General features: G+C 32.7%; 1 protein-coding gene across 2 annotated transcripts; it reads left to right on the forward strand.

Annotated features, from left to right (window-relative positions):
- The first annotated feature begins 6,560 nt into the window (after positions 1–6,560).
- On the forward strand, positions 6,561–9,996 carry LOC127091025 (uncharacterized). Of its 2 annotated transcripts, none has more exons than XM_051029524.1 (13): positions 6,561–6,703; positions 6,873–6,945; positions 7,013–7,102; positions 7,786–7,863; positions 7,947–8,021; positions 8,298–8,350; positions 8,492–8,642; positions 8,726–8,844; positions 8,940–9,058; positions 9,136–9,236; positions 9,337–9,475; positions 9,575–9,627; positions 9,729–9,996. In XM_051029524.1, the coding sequence occupies exons 2-13, from the start codon at positions 6,901–6,903 to the stop codon at positions 9,810–9,812; spliced, it is 1,107 nt and encodes a 368-aa protein (XP_050885481.1). In that variant the 5' UTR covers positions 6,561–6,703; positions 6,873–6,900; the 3' UTR covers positions 9,813–9,996. The 2 variants fall into 2 exon arrangements, with proteins under 2 accessions (XP_050885481.1, XP_050885482.1); XM_051029525.1 differs by having other exon boundaries at positions 9,139–9,236.
- The last annotated feature ends 11,793 nt before the right edge of the window (positions 9,997–21,789 follow it).

The raw sequence follows: 21,789 nt of genomic DNA on the forward strand, positions 1-21,789 counted from the left end.
GTTAACTCAGAAATCATATTTTGATCAAACTTTTCAAAAATCAATTTTATAAATAATTTATCTCAAAGTACATATTTAGAAACATAAATTCAAAATTTATGTTAAACCAATTTACTAAATGAATGTAAGATCATCCGATTGTTGGAATGCGGATTCGAACATGCGATATTCAGTAAATTAAAACACGACAATAATAATCCATAACAATATAATAATATTATTCCACCTGTATCACCATGGATTTTCTATTTTTTATTTTTATTTGTTTTAAATTTTTTATCCTTTTAGAGTACCAACATAATCTTTATTATTTCTTTTCACTATCTTACTTTTATTTATTGTATTTTAATTTATGTAACTAGGGATGCTCATGGATGATTAATTTTCATAACCATAAATAATTCATATGTTATAATCAATTATTAAAACCAATTGTCATAACCAGATTTTATTTTTATAAAATGCTTATAAATCAATTATTAACCGGTTATATCAATAATCAAATTTATAATTATTTTTTATTTAAATTATTTTAAAAAAAAATTTCAAAGATTTTTTATTTTATTTTAAGAAAGATTATTTATTTTCAAAAATATTTTTTTTTATTTTCAAAAAATATTGTTTTTAAAAAAATCATTTTTCAGTTATTTTATTTTTTAAACTATTTTTTTCAAAATTCTAAAAAAATAATTTTTATTTTATTTTCAAAAAAAAAAATTTAATTTTTTTTATATGAATTTGATTAAAACCATATTAATAACATATCTAAAATATGGATTTGGTTAAAATCATACTAATAACTAACCGATTTTTAACAATCAGATTTAAATATGGATAAGGATAATTTAAATAACTGAATGAATTTGAACAACCCTATATGTAACTATAGGGTCTGGTCACTATTATGAGCAACATAATTTTCTTTTATGTTTATTGAATAATTGATGGATTTACATCATTTTCTTTTAGTTATTTTAGTAAATAACACTCATTTTATTATTGAAATTAAATGAAAATCTCTAATAAATAAGAGTTTCTTTCCATGCAACATTGATTAATTTTATCAACTTTATCTCTAATAAATATTATTTATATTACTTTTAATTTATTCCATAATATGCATTTATAACTAATAATGGTAATTCTGAGCTTTATATAATTATTACATTTATTTTTTAATCTGTATGTAACTAATAAAAGAATTTTATTTTGAAATGGATGAAATATATTATTTACTCTCTACGGTCTCTTATCTAAACAATTTTATAAAAAAGATTACCATTTAAAAAAGAGATTAATTGAAATACTCTGTCAGTGTAAATGTGTTAAAATCTTATTTCTCTTTGCAAGTTTACTCCTACTTTTTGTCTTGAAAATCTATACAAAAATATTTGAAAAATAAAAAAATAAGAGTATATTCAAAATAATGATATTAAATATAATAATCATAGATTATATTCTTTATATTTAAGATTATTGATTTTTTTTCATTACATTTGAGATCGGATGAAGCATGAGATTAGCATAGAACAATAATGACTTTCTTAAGTTATGGACTTTCACATTAACTCCCCTCTTAATCATTAAAATTAACTTTTTCATTAAAAAAAAAGACTCCCCTTTTAATTATTAAAATTAATTTGTTTTCATAATTTTGAAAGTACCTCGTATACTTTTTGATCAATCATTATCCCGAAGCGATGTGTAGGGTATGTTGAATTGTAATTATTTGTGTCGAATTAGGTTCTCTATGCTTATCTAATGTGTTGAGTTGTGTTAGTATGTCGAAGTGTCAAAACATGTTGCTTCACACAGAATTTCGACTTATGTCTATTTTAGTAGTGTTAACTATTTTGGACTTTTAGAGTTTTTGGTTTTGCCTTGAGGTCCAAGTTAATATAAATCTATAAATATAGTGAGCAACCCTTATTTTTGTAATGAAGTGAATAGAATATTCATAATATTGTAATTTACAGTATTTTGTAGTTGCAAAGTGAATAAGAAGTTTTCCACAGTTTGTGGATACAGAGAAACTCTGCAGAATTGTAATTCTTCTTCTCCTTCATCGTTCTTTACTTTCTTTCTTTCTCCATTGTTCTTCTCTTTTCATTATCATTGTGTGGGTGATAACAATCTTGTTCATCAAGATTGATTGAAATTTCCATAGATTTTGGTGGATTTCCAACATCTGGTATCAATAGCTCTGGTTTAATCGATTTGTGAGAACAAAATCACCATGGCAACGAATCATCCAAACGGATATTTATCAACAAATCTTTCGATTCTCAAAAACAACAATTATGAGAATTGGTGCAAGCAGATAAAAGTTGTGTTCTGTTATCAGGATCTTTGGGATCTTGTGATGGAAGGAGTAACAACGCTTGCAGAAGACGCGACAGATCAAGAAAAGGTTGCACATAAAGAATTGAAAAAGAAAGATTATAAAGCTCTCTTTATAATCCATCAATGCATTGATGCAGATAACTTAGAAAAGGTTAGTGATGCAGAGTCAGCGAAAGAAGCATGGGAAATTCTGGAGAAATCGTTTGGAGGCGTTGAGAAGGTGAAATAGGTGAGGTTACAAACTCACAAAAGGACGTATGAATAGCTTCAGATGGAAGACAGTGAAAGCATAACTGATATCTTCACCAAGGTTATGAAACTGGTGAATCAAATCAAGGTATGTGGAGAAGTGTTGACATCAAGATCTGTTGTTGGAAAGATCTTGAGGTCGCCGGCTCCAAAGTTTGACCACGTGGTAGGTAGCCATAGAAGAGTCGAAAAATTTGTCAAAACTGACAAAGGAAGAGCTTCAAGGGATGCTTGAACCTCATGAATAAAAAATGGCTGAAAAAGCTGCAGGAAAGTCGAAGAGTGATATGGCTTTGCAGGCGCAATCAGCAAAAGAAAGGAAAGGTAAAGGACGCTGGAATGGAAACAAAGGTAGAGGAGGTTACAACAATTCGACTGGTCGAAATCAGCAAGAAGGAAACTGGTCGAATCAGAGAAAATCCTAGAACCAAGGCAACCAAAGAGGTGGTATTGCAGGTAGAGGAAGAGGTGGTGGTCAAAAGCCAAACAAGAGTCAAATTCAGTGTTATAATTGTCAGAAGTATGGTAATTATTCTAGTGATTGTCCAGAAAAGCAGAAGAATCAAGAAACTTATGCAAAGCTGGCAAAACATCATGAAGAAGAGACGTTGTCGATGGTTACAACAAGAGATGAAGAGAGATTCAAGGACCAGTGGTACTTGGACTCAGAATGCTCATCACACATGTATGAAATAAAAGATTGGTTTGTCAACATAAAGCCCTCAATGAAGAAGATGGTGGAATTTGCAAATGACAACACTCTAGCAGCTGAAGGTGTTGGTGATGTTCTAATTATCAGGAAAGATGGCAAGAGGTCAGTAATTTCAAATGTGTTGTACATACCAGGCACGAAGAGCAATTTGCTCAGCATAGGGCAGTTAGTCGAAAAGAACCACAAGGTGTCGATCAAAGACAAGATGATGAGAGTTCTTGACTCAAATGGAAGGTTGATCTTGAAGGCTCCAATGTTTGAGAATAGAATCTTTAAGATTGAGCTTAATGTGATGGAGCATAAGTGCCTTGCAACAGCAACCAAGAGAGATGAATGGATATGGCATTATAGACTTGGTCATCTCAATTTCAAAGAAATCAGATATTTGAAGAGAAAAAATATGGTTTCAGGATTACCATAAATCGACATTTCAAATGAAGTATGTGAAGAATGCGTGCAGGAGAAACAACATAAGAACAACTTCAGTAAGGATGCAGGAATCAAGTTAAAGGCAATTCTTGAAGTCATATACTCTAATGTATGTGGTCCTCTTCAGGTGGATTCGATTGGAGGTAACAAATACTTTGTTACATTCATAGATGATTTCAGTCGAAAACTATGGTCTTACCTGATCAAGAAGAAAAGTGAAGTGATCGAGGTATTTGCCAAGTTTAAATCTATGGTTGAAAGACAAAGCAGTCGAAAGATCAAGATTTTGAGGACTGATGGTGGTGGAGAATATGTGTCGAAAGACTTCGATGCATGTGTGAAAGAAGGGATTGTGCATTCTAGGGAGAAGTTGTGTCGACTGCGACATATATCTTGAACAGATGTCTGACGAAGAAGCTAGATGGAATCACGCCAGAAGAATGTTGGTCTGGTGTCAAGCCTAGCTTGAGTCATCTGAAGATGTTTGGATCTATAGCACATAGACATGTGTCAGATCAGTTGAGAAGAAAAATTGATGACAAGTCGAGTCAGATGATCTTGATAGGATATCATTCTACTGAAGGATACAAGTTGTTCGACACAGTAAATAAGCAAGTTGTGATCAACATAGATGTGATCATAGATGAACTTAAGGGGTGGCATTGGATTGAGAATGTCAAGAAAGATTCAGTGAGAATCTTTTATGATGAACCATCCAGTGAAGTCGAAATAGAAGTTTGACAGGAAGAAGTCAGAGGTGAAGTTGGCCCAAGCAAATCTAAAAGAACAAGACACGTGACTGGAAGGTTGCAAGAATGTGTGGTTACATCAGATTATGTGATTAATGAAGAAGGTGAGTTGGTACATTATGCTTTCTACGCAGATGTCGAACCAGTCAATGCAGTTGAGGCATTGAAAGATTCGAAGTGGATAAAAGCAATGGATGAAGAGCTGAAGTCAATTAAAGTCAACAATACTTATTCACTTGTCGAATTTCCCCAAGACAATAAGGAAATCGATGTAAAGTTGGTATACAAGGTGAAGTTGAATCCCAAAGGAGAAGTGACTCGACACAAGGCGAGGCTTGTGGAGAAAGGATTTCTTTAGAAAGAAGGAATCGACTTCGACGAAGTTTTTGCACCTGTTACTAGGATCGAAACAATCAGGTTGGTTATTGGTCTAGCAAACATGAACAACTGGCAGATGTGTCAGATGGACGTGAAATGTGCAATCCTGAATGACCCATTAGAAGAAGAATTTTATGTTACACAGCCAACTGGGTTTGTGAAACAAGGCGAAGAAAGAAAGGTGTACAGGTTGCATAAAGCCCTGTACGGATTTAAACAAGCTCCAAGAACTTGGAACAAAAAGATAGATGGATTTTTAAGGGAGAAGGAATTTGTGAAGTGCACAACTGAACATGGAGTATATGTAAGAAGAAGCAAGAGTGAATTGCTTATACTATGTATCTATGTTGATGACCTGCTGATAACATGTAGCTGCAGGAAGGAGATCGAAGACTTCAAAGGTGAAACAAGGAATTCGAAATGTCAGATCTGGGTGACATTTCATATTTACTTGGCATCGAATTCTACAAGAGTGGTAGAGTTTTGATGATGCATCAAATAAGGTATGCAGGCAAAATACTTAAGAGATTTGAGATGCAAGATTGCAATCCAACTTCGACTCTAGCTGAGTCCAGATTACAGCTGTCGAAAGATTCAGATGAAGATGATGTCGATCCAACCCAATATAGAAGATTTCTTGGGTCACTTCGATACCTTTGTCACACAAGACATGACTTAGCATACAATGTAGGTACGGTGAGTGGATTTATGCAAAATTCAAAGGTATCACATCTAGCAGCGGCGAAGAGGATACTAAGGTATCTGAAAGGAACTCTTGACTATGACATTTTGTTTCCTACAGCTGATGAAACAAAAGAATGCAAATTAGTGGAATACACCGACTCAAGTTGGTGCAGTGATGTGTAAGATCGAAAATCCACAACTGACTATGTGTTTATGATAGGTGGTGCATCAGTTGCTTGGAGTTCGAGAAAAGAGCCAGTAGTGACATTATCATCGTGCGAAGCATAATACATAATTGCTTCTCTTTGTGCATGTCAAGCAACGTGGATGATGAATTTGGTCGAAGAGATAACAACGGAGAGTCATGGAGCAATTACCATGAAGATCGACAACATGTCAGCTATCAATCTGGCGAAGAATTCGATAGCACATGATTGAAGTAGGCACATCGAGATGAGGTTCCATTATCTTCGAGAGTAGGTGGCAAATAGGAAGATGAACGTGGAACACTATATAACTGAGAATCAGATTGCAGACATCATAACAAAGGGAGTGCATGTCGAAGTGTTCAAAAGACTAAGAGTTATGATGAATGTAGATAGCTTAGACACAATGAATTAGGTGGTGTGTTGAATTGTAATTCTTTGTGTCGAAGCAGGTTACTCGACGAAAGCAGGGAAGTGTCGAATCACCTAATGTGTTGAATTGTGTTAGTGTGTCGAAGTGTCGAAGCATGTTACTTCACACATGATTTCGACTTAGGCCTATTTTAATAGTGTTAGCTATTTTAGACTTTTATAGTTTTGTATTTTGATTTGAGATTCAAATTAATATAAATCTGTAAATAGAAGGACTAACCCTTATTTTTATAATAAAATGAATAAAAATATTAATAATATTGTAATTCATAATATTTTGCAATTTTAAAATGAATAAAATTTTTTCCACAATTTATGAGCAAATCCAAAATCAATAAGAGAAACTTAACTTAATCTCATTTCATTTAGACAAAATGGCTTTCTCCCTCCGCGTATCGGAAGGGCAATTAACCTCCAATTTTCCATTGACCAATGACAATGACACAGCAGAAGCAACACAAGCTTCTTCTCGTATTGATTTCTTCGTCGAAATAATAATATTAATTCATAACATATTCCAGGTTAGTTAGTTGGTAGCATGTACTATATATATATATATATATATATATATATATATATATATATATATATATATATATATATATATATATATATATATATATATATATATATATATATATATATATATGCTTAATTAAGTACTTTTTATGACTAAATATTTTATTTCAGTTTCCTTAGCAGCAGCATCAAAAACAAAATGTCTTCCGACTCTGCTCTTCCTCTACCTCAAAACCCTGTCATTGTAAGTGTCTTGTTACTGTTTTTGTTTTCTCATTCAATAACTGAATCTAATCTCTTGGTTTTGACAGGTTGGGTTTGGTGGAGTTGGCGTTGATCTTTTAGCAACGGTTGAATCGTTTCCAAAACCAGACACCAAGAACAGAACCACTCAACTCAAGGTTCCTATTTTTCTTCACCCTCTTCCTCCCCGTGTTCTTGTCCCTCACAAAAATCACTCATAAATTTGTCGTATTATTATTATTTTTTAAATTATTGATTTTATAATTGCGTTATCTTATTCTTAGCTCATTTTTCACCGACCCTTCTAAGAGAGAAATTTTTTATTTTCATTAATCTATTTCAAATGAATTTTTATGGAGTTTGACATGACAAAACAGGTAACAAAGTAATAATTGAAATCTCCGTGAGAGTCATGTTTGTCACTTTGTGGGTCCACCCATGACTTTATCCTTCACAAAACTTTGCCTCAACTAACCACCCATTTTTTAGTAGTACAACAAATAGAGGGCAAAGTCAAAAACAGAAATGGTTGAAAATTGCAAACTTATACACAACCGCTACACCAATAATGGACCAATCAATTTTAATTTTTATCAAATCACGTTATATTGAATTTTTCTATTTATTGTTGTTCAAAATTATTATACATGTACTCTGTCCAGAAACTCTAACTTAACTGACATAAATCCGATATTATTAGATTGAATCCTAATACTCACAGTTGTGTGTGAGTTATTAGCGGTTATAACCACTTCGTCTATCTAACAAAAATAAATAAATGTTATTATACATGCACTATTATTGACTATTGAATGTTTGATTGCAATATTTGGCTCAATAGGTGCAAGGTGGTGGAAATACAGGAAATGCTTTGACCTGTGCTGCTCGTTTGGGCTTAAAGCCTAGGATCATTTCTAAGGTTTATTTTTGCCATAATTTTAATCACACTATACTCAACAATTATTAACCTTATGATAAGTGGTGATAATTTGTAATTACTAGGTTGCAAATGATGCTCAAGGTAGGGCTTTGATGGAGGAGCTAGAAGCTGAGGGTGTGGACACTTCTTCTTTTGTGGTATGCCAAAAGTCTCTCTTTTTAAAAAAAAAAAAAGACTTTAACAAGTTTATCAAGACTTTGAAAATTAGTGTGTAAAATATGTTATACATGATCTAATAATATCTAATCCAACTTGTGTATATGAAAAAGATTAATTAACCTCATCTCATGAAATTAGCATTTATATTTGCATTTGACTTCACTAGTAAAATAACTTATGACATACCCAATCCATTTACAAATCTCAGGGTTATCTTACATTGATGTTTTGTGTCTTTTTCCATTTGTTTTTAGGTCTCAAAGGAAGGGACTACACCGTTTAGCTACATTATTATTGACAACAACACGTATGTATACATAGTCTTTAGTGCGACATACTTAGTAGATAATTAAATTCCGTAAGCATGTGGTTCGATAATCTCAGCTGATTAGTATTCTACCCGAAGTTATTACAGGTATAAATTAATCGTATAACTTTGAACATTTAGGAAAACACGCACTTGTATATTCACCGAAGGATATCCTCCATTGGTACCAGAAAATCTTTCGCGAACGAGATTGTTATCTGCGTTGAATGGAGCTAGATTGGCCTATTTTGATGTTAGAATGCCTGCAACTGCTCTTGTCATTGCTCAAGAGGTAATTACATATTAATATTAGTAATTGCATTTGATATTTAAAGAGAGAATCATTAACCAAATTAACTCTATTTCCTCTTGCAGGCGTTTCGGCAGAATATATCCATCTTAGTTGATGCTGAAAGGCCAAGGGAAGGATTGAATGACCTCTTGGACTTGGCCGATTATGTTGTATGTTCGCAAAATTTTCCTCAGGCAAGTAACTCATCATAAATTAGAATTAGTAAAACAAGAACATAAATTAATTTTGGGAGCATTTCTGAAGTAGTTATTTCTCACACATTTGATAGGCATGGACAGAGACATCGTCGATACCAAGAGCACTAGTTTCAATTATTTTAAGGCTTCCGAGACTCAAATTTGTGATTGCAACTTTGGGAAAAGATGGCTGCATAATGCTTCAAAAATGCGCAGATGGTACTAAATATATAACTAACTTCTTTCTTCATTTAATTAATTTTCTTATATAATGTAATTTTCAATTTACTTTCTAGCAGAAGATTCTCAATTAGAAGAAGTTGATATAGACAACTCTTTGAAATCATTAACAATGAGAAAAGACGATAGCATAGCCATACCAACCTGCATTGCCTCAGTAATAACTCTAGAAACTTATTAACTTCTACCTATTATGCAGAACATTCTCTCTTGTTAAATTCTACTTAGATTGATTTTATTTTGCTTAATCCTCTCAGAATGTTGCAAAATTTAGAGCAGAAGGGATAGGATCGGTATGCGGGAGGTTATACTTTGGAACATCCGAAAAGATTCCACCATCAGAACTTATTGATACAACTGGTGCTGGCGATGCATTTGTTGGAGCTGTTTTATACGGTATGTTCAATCTCTTTGCATTCCTCCACGCATTAAACGCGCGACACATTCATTTTCTTCTTCTAAATGAATGAACTGTTTCGTTTATTTTGTTTGCAGCTATCTGTGCCAACTTGTTGCCAGAGAAAATGTTGCCATTTGCTTCTCATGTGGTAGGTAGCGTAAGATGCAAGTAACTCTACATTGTTTATTATAGTACACCTTTTTAGAGGCAAATTTAACTAAAAAGTTATGAAATATGAATGTGTTACAGGCAGCTGCTAAATGTAGATCTCTTGGAGCTAGGAGTGGTCTTCCATATCGCACTGATCCATATTTGGCATCTTTTATTAATTAGAGCCTCGCCATTAAAATCGAGTCCTTGTAATTCAGTTTATAAATTTGTAAATCGATATAAAATTTGCATTTTCATTTCAGTTTGAAAATCACGAAAGGAAGCTCCTGCTACTACAATTCCTTCTCCACGACACATTGAAAAAGTCGTTGGACAAGATTAATGAAATTCTCGATTTGGTCTTTAATACTTACTAAATAGTTGGATAATATTTCTTCAAGTATTTTCCAATAATGCTTATGTTTAATTCTTCTTCTTTTTGCATATTCACTAGTTGATAGGTTCTTCTGCTAAAAATCTTACTGACAATAGAGAGTATTTCTTAGTTTGGTGATCATTTCCTAAACTTAAAATCTTAGTTTGGTGCTTATTTCCATTAACATCGCTTCATGATATTCATCTATAGCAAGTTGATTTTCTCTAGCTACTTTAAATGAAACTACATTAGTATAAGAGAGCAAAAGACTTTTGAATAAACTAAGTGTTTAAAAAATACTATGGAAACTGTTTTGTATATATAGAGAGATTTGCAGCTAATTATATACTATAGTTGTTGCTGAACTTTTTTATATACAAATATTCTTAACACTTCCCCTCAAGCTGATCATATATGTCATATGAACTGATTTTGTTACAAATGTAATTCACACAAGAACTATTAAGAGACTTTGTAAATATATCAGCTAATTGATCTTTAGATTTGACGAAATCTATGGTGATTTCTTCTGAAAATAACTTGTCCCTTACATAATGAGAGTCTGTTTCTATGTGATTGACCTGTTCATGGAAAATCAGATTAGATGCCGTGGAAGTGCCGCTTGATTATCCTATAAAGAGAGTTTGTAAGGACTAACTTATTTAATTATGCACCAAGCATAGCCTAACTCTTTACATGATTGTGGTAGATTTGGCTTTAATGAAATTAATTAATCTAGATACAATACTAGTTTTATGGTGGGTTTGAGATTTCTAGTTGGCTGTTATTATATGTGCTGATGTTAATTTGACAACCCGTCACTTTGGTATTCGAATGTGTGAGATAATGTCATTAGAAATTCAAAGTATCAAACTTACAAATACCTCTCAAAATATTTCTCTAGTTAGCTAATTTTGTTCTCTACTATGTTTTTTTTTAGTCTATGTTTAGTTTTAGGTTTATGCTAATTAAAATTAATTCTGAAGGTCTAACATTGATTTTGGCGATGATTGTCATATAGTAAATTTGATTTTGTTTATGTAATTGATTTTTGTTAAAAATTCGTCAAATTCATTTTTAAGAATTTCATCAAAATTTGGAGAATTCTGAACCAATTTTGATGAACAAGAATCAATCTTTCTGATTGATTCTTCTTCTTATTCTTCACTCGAGTAAATCAATCAACCTTAATTATAAGATGACATTGTTGCATAATGATTATTGAAGGAATAAAAAGAAAAGATGAATTGGGGAAGAAAAGGAATTAGGATTTTGGAAAAAAGAGAAAGAAGAAGAATTGTAATAACTGCAAAATTTCTCTCTGCTCTATATTTCTATGACATTGCATATAATGTGTTGTGTGTTACATTCAATAATAGGGTATCTCCCTATTTATAGACTAAGATTGCTCGCGCTCCAAACAATCTCTAACAAATTAACAAACTCAGCTAAAATACAAAATAAAGCTAAGTCTAACGAATATGTCGAAGACACACTTCTTTCGATATTTAGAAAGTTATTACAAATCGACACACTATGAATTTTGACAATAACTGATTATGTCAAAATGGTTGTATTAACATAACGAATTACATTCTTAACACATCACCTAATTCATTGTGTCTAAGTTATCTACGTTCATCATAGATCTTAACTTCTTGAACACTTCGATTTGCACTCCTTTCGTCATCATGTTTGCACTCTGATTCTCAATTCTGCAGTGTTTCAAGTTCAGCTTCGCTTTTGTCACTTACTCTCGAAGATAATGGAACTTCATTTCGATATGTTTACTTCTTTCATGTGCTATCAGATTCTTTGCCAGATTGAGACTAAACATGTCGTCGATCTTCATGGTAATTGCTCCATGATCATTCTCTATAATTTTTTCGACCAAATTTACCATTCACATTGCTTGACATGCACACAAAGAAGCAGTTATGTACTCTGCTTCACACGATGACAATGTTACTACTAATTCTTTTCTTGAACACCAAACAACTGGTCAAGACCGACCCTATAGCTGTGTAACCTGCGCAACAACACAGGATCTCATATTTTATAGGCCTAAACACACTTTGAAGTAACAATTAATGAAAAAAAAATAATGGATTTATTTTACTATTTAACAAATATTGCAAGGATGTGCTTTTACGTGCTTATAAAATGCTATATATTTAAAATTTGGTTTACACTATATTTTAATAGTGAAACTTATCTCTCCAATATTTTCCAACATGAATGTGGGACTTAAATATATCTACATACTATTATTATTAGTTACTACTAATACATAATTTGGGTAGAAAAAGAATAAAATTCTAAATAGAGAATTGATATTTTTACACTAAACATGACATTTACACCAAACATGACATTTACACCGTAGTTCTATACGGTTTTGTATTTAAAAAATGTTTAATGATTAGTTTTTTTTGTTTTTTTAAACACACCAACACATGCACATACTGTATTTTATATGGTGTAAGTGTAAGATGTTTAATTTTTGATGTAAAAATAGCAACTCTTTAAAATATTACGGTCAACATTTTTCATTATGCTCAGATCACGGTAGAATAGAATGAAAATTTTGATTTCATAAGTTAGACACCGTAGAATAACAACAAGCTAATTTAATTGAATTATGATGAACAAAATTTTATCTCATTACTATATATATATATATATATATATATATATATATATATATATATATATATATATATATAAATATGAATAATAATAATTTCAAAATAGTTTAATTGTCTTAGTTTAATTACTATTATTTCTGTAAATAGAAAAGTGCATAATAATTTCAACATAGTTTAATTGTCTTAGTTTAATTACTATTATTTCTATAAATAGAAAAGTGCATAATAATTTCAACAATAAAATTGATGTAAAAAATATAAAATGAACAACGAGCTTATATTATATTTCAATTATTTTTCGATCTTTTATCAAAGAGAATGTGAAATAAATTTTACTTATTTCTCGATCTTTTATCAAAGATCAAATATAATAATTTTAACAAAAATATTTTATTTATAATGAGTTCAATTTTGTACGGGGCTTCCAAATTGTTTGGGTCGGCCTTGCAACTGGTGTACCACTTAGCATAAACACATATGCTATGAGTTTTCTATCCTCAGCATCACTAGACCAACTTAAGTCGGTGTAACCCACTAGTTTGCATTCTTTTCCTTTATCAGCTGCAGAAAATAAAATGTAATAGTCGAAAGTTTATTTCAGATACCTTAGTATCCTCTTCGTCACTACTAGATGTGATACTTTTGGCTTCTATATGAATCTACTCATCATACCTACACTGTATGCCAGATCGGACCTTGTGTGATAAATGTATCAAAGTGATCCAATGAGTCTTCTATACTGTGTTGGATCAACATCATCTTCATCTGTGTCTTTCGACAGTTGCAATCTGGGCTCAGTTGGAGTGAAGTTGGGTTGCAATCTTGCATCTCAAATATCTTGAGTATTTCGCCTATATATCTTCTTTGGTGAATCATTAAACCTCTACTACTCTTGTAGAATTCGATACCAAAGAAGTATGAGAGATTTCCCAAGTATGACATTTCAAACTCCTCATTTAAGTCATGTTTGAAATTTTCGATCTCCTTCTTGCAACTTCCTGTTATCAACATGTCATCGACATAGAGACATGGTATAAGCAATTTGCTATTGCTTCTTCTTACATATACTCTATGCTCACTTGTTCACTTCACAAATTATTTCTCCTTATCATACCCTAAATTTTACCCTTAGTTTTTTCACTTGCATCAGCATAATATAGTTGTTCATTTTATCATACATTTTTTCAGTCAAAAGCATTAAATCAGGGTTTAGATGAAAAGTCAGGAATTCTGATATTTTATTTGGTCTTGATGATATTCATTCAGTCATTTGTTGATTAAGAAGTCAAAAAGCTTGATTCTTCAATCTCGATGCATCGCCATTCCCATTTGCATTGTTTCAGAGGTCCAGAAGATGATAATCAAGAGTATTGTCTTCATCTGAATCTTTGTAGGGTCTTGATTATGTTTAAGAATCAGAAGCAAATAGTTCAAAATCGATTCATTTGCATCTAATTGTCGATTCACAATTTCTTAATTAGTAATAAATGCATTCACAAGACATTTGTATTTTCTACTCATCACACCATGCATTTTGTCCCGCATAATGCTTAAAATATCAACCAGAATAACTTTTTGGATCTACAGACATACCGGTTGAATCGTTTCTCAACTATACGTCGAATTAGCGGATGATTTTTTTTTTAAATTGAGCTTGCAGACGTCAGTTTTCTTAATCTACGACTCACTTAGTTTAATTTGGCGTGTTCGTTTTAATTTTTTGACTATTTTTTGGGTCGTATTTTTGTCAGCATGAGCCTTTTAACCAGTCATTTTTTATTTTAAAATTTGATCAAAACTTGTATGTCTTCGAGAAGTTTATTTTACGCTGAATATTTTTAGTGTGTTCAATTTAATTTTTCGGATATTTTTGCGTCTAATTTTTATTCATTTTAAACTCTTTTATTTTTATTTTATTTTTAAATATGTTTGAAATGTATAAATAAACTTACTTGTATTTTCACTTTAATTTTGGTGTTATTATTTTTAAAAGTGTAGATTTTTATTTTTTTAGTTTATTTATTTTAACTCATTTTACATTAAAAGACCTGACTATTCATATTAATATATATATATATATATATATATATATATATATATATATATATATATATATATATATATATATATATATATATATATATATATATATATATATTGCATTTCGATTCAATTTTGTATGCGCATTCAATGGTTTAACATAGCGACAATCCACACTTTTGCTTCTTACTTATTCGCGCTTTCGACTCGCAACTTGTGTTTTCATTATTTTTTTTATTTGTTGTGTTTCGATTCAATTTTATATGTGCATCTGATGGTTTAGCATAGCGACAATCCGCGGTTTTGCCTCTTACCAATTCACGCTTTCAACATGCAATTTTTACTTTCACGATGCTATATTTTGATTCGATTCGATTTTATTTGTGATGATCGCCTCATGCGTCAGCAATTTGCAATTCGATTTGTGTTAGATACAATGATTCAATGTCGTTAATTTAAATCGAATTTGAATCATATTTTTTGAAGCTTTGCACATCTTCGAGTACGCAACATTTAGTTGCGTCTTTGCGTCATAAATTTAATTCATGCACTTTTAATTTTGTTTTACTTTTTTTCGATTCATTTATCATGGATGTGTATTGTAAATATTTTGTATGCCTTGTATATACTCGATTTGATCCTTGTAGCGTTAACTTACACCTTGTGCTTGAGTTCGCGTCACTATGCTTAATTTCACACACCCTGTGATCCAATTCACAGCTTTGCATTACGATTCCTCTTTCCATTAATTTCAAACCGTTTTCACCATTGATTCAAGACCATTTCAAACCATTTTTTCGAACCATACTCTGTTAATGCTTTCGACACTAAACAAAAAATGTAATCCTAATCATGTGAAGGCTTTCTACTACAAAGTTAAAAGTACCAATGCCATATTTCTCCGTAGGTTTCATGGAAACAAAGTGTCATTCATGACTATTGATTTTGCTGAAGTATTCGGTCTCGAGTACAATAGACTTGAAATTAGTCCTACTAAACATACACGTGATTTTTGTCATATTTTATGGAGTCAATCTCCAAGTCTCTGTCTAAGGATCATATGGATGTGATAAATTTCCAAATTAGTCAAATAAAATGTAACAAGAGGATGTTAAATTGAACCATTACGAAGATATTGTACTGCAAATCTAGGAATTAGCATCGACCAAATTTTGATATGCAAAAACAACAAGAACATACATGTTTTTCATTCCTCCTTTATTCAATCATAATTGAGAATAATGGAATCATGTTTGTTGAACTTGATTTCATTGAAGGCCTGAAGCTATTTGTTGACACTCTTGCGAAGCTGATGAAATATCATCACAATGAAAAAGGTAAGTACTATTATGACGATCTTTTCTCCAAAATTTACGAAAATAGATATAATATCACTTTTGTGTGACGTTGTAACTAATATTTTATTTATTTTTAAATGTAAAAACATATAAAATAATTGCTTAAATAGTTCATTGGTCGTGGTAAGTTAGCGTGTTTTTATTTTTCATCCCTTTATTTTTTTTTGTGTGGATAAAATCCTTAAATATTGAATTGTATTTGATTTTAGTCTCTGATGTCAACCATTCGTTACAAAAAAAAAAGTGAGGTGGCTAACGCTAATGACATGAAATTGTTTAGTTTTTTTTTTTCATTTTCTGTAAAATCTATGTAGATGTTTTATTATTATTATTTTATTATTTGAGTGTTAAATCTTAAAATGCAAGAATTCTAAAAAATTGTACTTGTAAGTTGAAGGATTTTTGCTTTTTGTCCCTTAGTTAAAATGTATATATAATTGTAGTATTACCAAACAATTAAAATGTATTTAAATATTTAAAATGATATTTAATTACATTTTCAAAATGTCATTGAATATTTTTAAAATGTGTTTAAATATTTAAATGATACTCAAATATATACTAAAATCTGATTGAATATTTGAACACCTGTTTAAATATTTTTAAAATATATTTAAATATTATTTAAATATGTTTTAATATCATTTATAATGTGTTTAAAAGTTTAAAATATTAAAAGAAATACTCAAATGCATTTTAATAATACATTTGAATATTATAAAAAATCATTTGTCAAAATAAAACTCAACAAACTATTTTTTCTAGAACAATTTTTTTATTCTTTTTAATATTATTTGATTTTATATAATTTTTAATTTATTTAAAATAATATATTTTTATAATATATTATTAAAGTAATTCATTTTAAATGATATTAGAATTTATTTTTAAATATAAAATAAATATTAGATAGCATGAAATAATATAAAATAATTGTTTAATATCTAATAAATATTTAATTATTAATTAATATTTGAAATATTAAATAGTTAAAATATTTAATAAATAAATTATTTAATAAACTAAATAGTTTGTTAAATATTTAATAATTTATTAAATGTTAATAAATTAATATTTGAAATATTTAATATTTCAATTATAATTAATTAAACCATTTAATAATATGAAATAATTATTTTGATAATGCTGCAATGTAATATATACATTTTTTTCCGTACTTTAAACAAATGAAATTATTGGGCAAGTGGACGAAGAGGATTTTTTTACAAAAATAACCCAATTTTGCAAGGAAATTCCCAAAATACCCCTAGTTTCAAAAAAAATCTCAAATTACCCCATTTTTAGAAGGAGACGTCAATTCAATTGGCGACTCCTCTTAAAAATTGAATGGAGGCGCCAATTGGATTGGCTAGGGCACATGTCCTAGCCAATCCAATTGGCGCCCATGTGTATTTTTATAAAGGAGCCGCCAATTGGATTGACACCTCAGTGTAAAATGCATTTTTTTGGCTAAATGGTCTACGTGATACATAATTTTGAAATAAGACCAATTGATATTAATAAAATTTTCCGTTTACACAAAAAAGCCTAATGGTGATGACCGGGATCACCTAACCGACCTCCGGTCCCACATCCCTTATCTACCCTAACTCGTGGCCCTAACCCACGTTGATGATTCACTACTGGTGTTTGAGCATCTGAGGGCCAGAAGCGTCACTACCAACTACAGGAACTACAGGAGATGGCCTGTTGAGGTAGTCAGACAAGTCGGCATAGTCTTCAGTATGCATCGAGGGTGTACCGCCGTAGCTGAGTTCATGACCCATGCCAGAGTAGTTGGGTTGTGGTTGACTCATTGGTGGGCGACTGGGACGGTTGAAGGGAGACATGGGTGTGAATGATGCGTCGAGGAAATGTTGGAAAGGTTGTTGGGCTGTTGGTATAGATAGGGTTGTTGGAGGTTTTGGTTTTGTGAGGTTTGGGCTTCTTGGCTATGGTAGGAAGAGGGGCGGTTGGTGTTGAATGATCATTGGGTGTTCTGGATAAGGCGACTTTGGTAGGGTGATGTGGTGGGTGCGAAGCGATGTTGGGTATCAGGTTGATGGTCAATTTGTTGGTGGTGGTGTGGGGTATGCTCTTGGTATTAGGGTTGGGTGTATGACATGTTTTGGTTGTATGTGTGTGTGTTTGTTGAACGGAACGTTTGACGGATAGGGGGTTGTGTGTATCCGGTCTGACAATGTTGTTGGGATTTGATGTTGAGATGTCAGGTGTGTAAGTTTGTTGGCGTGGGTCGTACAGATACATATCATTGGCAATGAACTGAAAACCAACTGATCTGTACCAAGCCATATAAGTATGACTTGGTTTTTCTTCATTTGGCATGACTGCGTCAGTTAAGACATGGTCATGGCGGTGCTTCCATTTGCGACACTTCGACCTTGCGAAGCTTTGCCATGGATTGAAGTTCCATTGGTCGTTAACTTTGCGCAGATGCCATTCTCTTAGGCTTGCTGGAGGATTTTGGATGTTTTGGGGCATACCGAATTGCAACTTCACATGATCATTGTTGTGCATCTCCACAGTTGTGAATCATATTATCGGTGTGCATGCAGTCCATATAGTCGCGTCTTCAACGTTGACCTCATGGTCATGATCCAAATTAAGGTATGGACGCCAAATGAACTGAAATGTGAAAGAAAATAGGATTATAATCTAGGTAGAAGAAGTTAATAAATTATAACGAAATAATGAGGTTATTATCCTTACGTATTTCGGTCGAAGGTGATCCAACAGATTGCGATATTGAATAATACAGTGTCTAGGATATCTGTTATAACTCATACCACATGCATACCATTTACACCAAAAAGGTAAAAATATTAGTTAGAGATAATAATCTTTAAAGAAGTAAGTAAATATATAACAATTTAAACATATTACTTTTGTGCATACGAGAATGTGAAAGGGTTGTTGTTGACGGGTGCTAGGGACGGTAGTCTTGACCAACCTCATGCTTGGAGCAAAACAACACATCCAGAAAATGTAGATGTGTCTTTGCGTGAGTTTTTGCACAAGGAGCTATAGAGATAGGCTAGACAAGCAAATCTCCAACTGTAACTTCCTATTCTATCTACATGTCTAAGTAAAGGTAAATACATAATATGCATGCTAGAACCACTACCTTCGGGAAATAAAAAAGAACCAATTAAAAGCATAATGTAACACCTAGTTTTTATTATTCGAGCATCTTCGGTAGAATGCTCATCTAAGTATAAATTGTTATAGTATGACTTAAGGCGTGAAAGGAGTATACCTTGACCTCTTGAGTTATCATCTAACAAATCAGTCTCCAAGAGGTCCATGCAAATTGAATTTGCATAGTTGGTTTTACCATTAACAACCTTACCTTCAATGGGCAGTCCCAAAAGCATGTAGACGTCTTCTAACGTCACGGTACACTCACCGGTTGGGAACCAAAATGTGCGTGTCTCTGGACGCCATCTTTCACATAAAACAAGAATAAATTTGTTATCTACCGACCAAGACAAAATCTTGCTTATATGACCAAAACCGACGAGTTCAACATAAGGTTGAATCATCGGGTCCATATGGACATATTCGTGGACCCGAGTCCGGAACCTTGAAACATCCTATAAACGAAAGAACAAAAAACTTTAATAAGTTGGTATGTTATTAAAAGGGACTCTATTAAAACAAATAACAAAAGAAGAAAACGCTTACATAAGTTGCTATGTTTGCAACCGTTCCTCTATGCGATTCGCCCATTGTGAGGATAGACATTTTGTCAGGGATGAAAGCGGTTGGTGCAGATGAAACTACAAGAAGTTTTTGTAGATGAAATTGTAGAAGAAGTAGTGAGTGATGGTGTGGAAGAAGTGTTGATGGTGTGGATGTATTTATAGGCAAATGGCTTGGAGCATGAAAAGTTGTGTTTGCATGTGGCCTCCAATTGAATTGGCGCCCATGTGCATTTTGTACATGGTGTCGCCATTCAAATTGGAGCCTCCATAAGGACATGCATGACACACCTAGGTCTGATTGCTTGGTTTCGAGATTTGCATGCATGCAAGACAAGGTGTCGGCAAATGGATTGGCGCCCATGTGCAAGGAATGAATGGGGCGTCAATTCAATTTGAGTGTGTGTATGCATGTCTGACACGTGGTTGTCCTCTCTATTGCATGTTGAACATGTCACATCCGAGTAGCTTGCATGGTTGACATATCATTTCGGACTAGCTTGCATGTGCGACACATCACTTCGAACTAGCTTGCATGTGAGACACATCACTCACCTATTTAAGACTCAACCCACATTCATCTGCAGCAAGAAAATAGTTTTCATCTGTACAATGTCATCTTCACCAAAATATAGTGTCAATGTTCACTGCAACGGTGAAACATACGAGTCTGAGTTATACGGTTTTTGTTTTTGAAACACCGATACCATTAGACTTACGACTCTTGGGAGATCGCTTCAATAGACCCACCTCACAGTTGCATTGCAACTAACGTTGAACAAGATCACCGTAAACTAAGCGCTGCATTGATATGTCAAGACATTCTACCGTTGGTTAATAAAGACCCATCAGTGAAGGTGAGTATAATTATATCCCATATAAGAACAACATATAATTATACTTCATCTTACAAGAAAGCCTAGACTACAAGGACAAAGGCTGTCGAACAGGTATTCGACAACTGGGAGGATTCATACAAAGAATTGCCACAGTTTTTATGGACACTACAAACATATGTCCCAGGAACTGTGGCAATTATGGAGACATTGCCAACAATGATGTCAGACGGAACCTGTGTTACAGATAATAGAATCTTTCACCGTCTCTTTTAGGCGTTTGACCCATGCTTCAAAGGTTTCACAATCTGCAAACTTATTATTCAAATTGATGGCATTTGGTTATACGACAAATACAAGGGTACTTTGCTTATGGCGGTTGCACAAGACGACAACAACAATGTCTTTCTCATTGTCTTTGCTCTGGTTGAAGGTGAAACGACTGGTGGATGGGGTTTCTTTCTTCGATATCTCAGAATGCATGTGGCTCCATAAGCCAATCTTTGTTTGATTTCTGATAGACATGCTTCCATTTAGAGTGCCTACAACAACCATGACAACAGATGACATGATCCTCCTTCTACACATGTCTATTACATTAGATATATTGCACAAAACTTCATGCGTGCAATAAAAGATAAGAATCTTCGCAATAAGGTGGTGAATGTTGGGTATGCTCTAACTCAGCCGTCATTTCAATATTATCGTGATGAAATTAGACTGTCTAATGAAGATGCAGGGAGATGGCTAAATAACATATCAATAGAGCAGTGGGCAATGGCATTTGACAGAGGTTGTCGATGGGGCCACATGACAACAAACCTTGTGGAATGCATGAACGGAGTATTCAAAGGAATTATAAATCTGCCAATAACCGCCTCGGTAAGATCGACCTATTATAGGTTGGCTTCTACGTTCGCAACCAGAGGTGAAAGATGGACTGTGGTGTTAATTTTTGGGCAAGTATTTAGTGACTGTTGCATGAAAGTCATGAAAGAGGAGAGCATTAAAGCTAGCACACACGCTGTAACAGTCTTTGACCGTCATAGGCAAAATTTCAGCGTCCAGGAAACAATGGACCACAACGAGGGGATACCAAATTTAGCCTATGTTGTTAGACTAAACAGAAGTTGGTGCGACTGTGGAAAATTTCAGGCCTTCCGCGTTCCTTGCTCCCATG

This window comes from Lathyrus oleraceus, chromosome 6 (assembly GCF_024323335.1).
Source record: "Lathyrus oleraceus cultivar Zhongwan6 chromosome 6, CAAS_Psat_ZW6_1.0, whole genome shotgun sequence".
In the NCBI taxonomy this organism is placed as follows: domain Eukaryota; kingdom Viridiplantae; phylum Streptophyta; class Magnoliopsida; order Fabales; family Fabaceae; genus Lathyrus; species Lathyrus oleraceus.

Excerpts from the sequence above, each read along its gene's own strand:
- LOC127091025 (XM_051029524.1), top strand. The coding sequence starts at position 6,901 with ATGTCTTCCGACTCTGCTCTTCCTCTACCTCAAAACCCTGTCATT. Across the intron at positions 8,022-8,297 it reads TGGACACTTCTTCTTTTGTG|GTCTCAAAGGAAGGGACTAC; the intron begins GTATGCCAAAAG and ends ATTTGTTTTTAG. Across the intron at positions 8,351-8,491 it reads ATTATTATTGACAACAACAC|GAAAACACGCACTTGTATAT; the intron begins GTATGTATACAT and ends TTGAACATTTAG.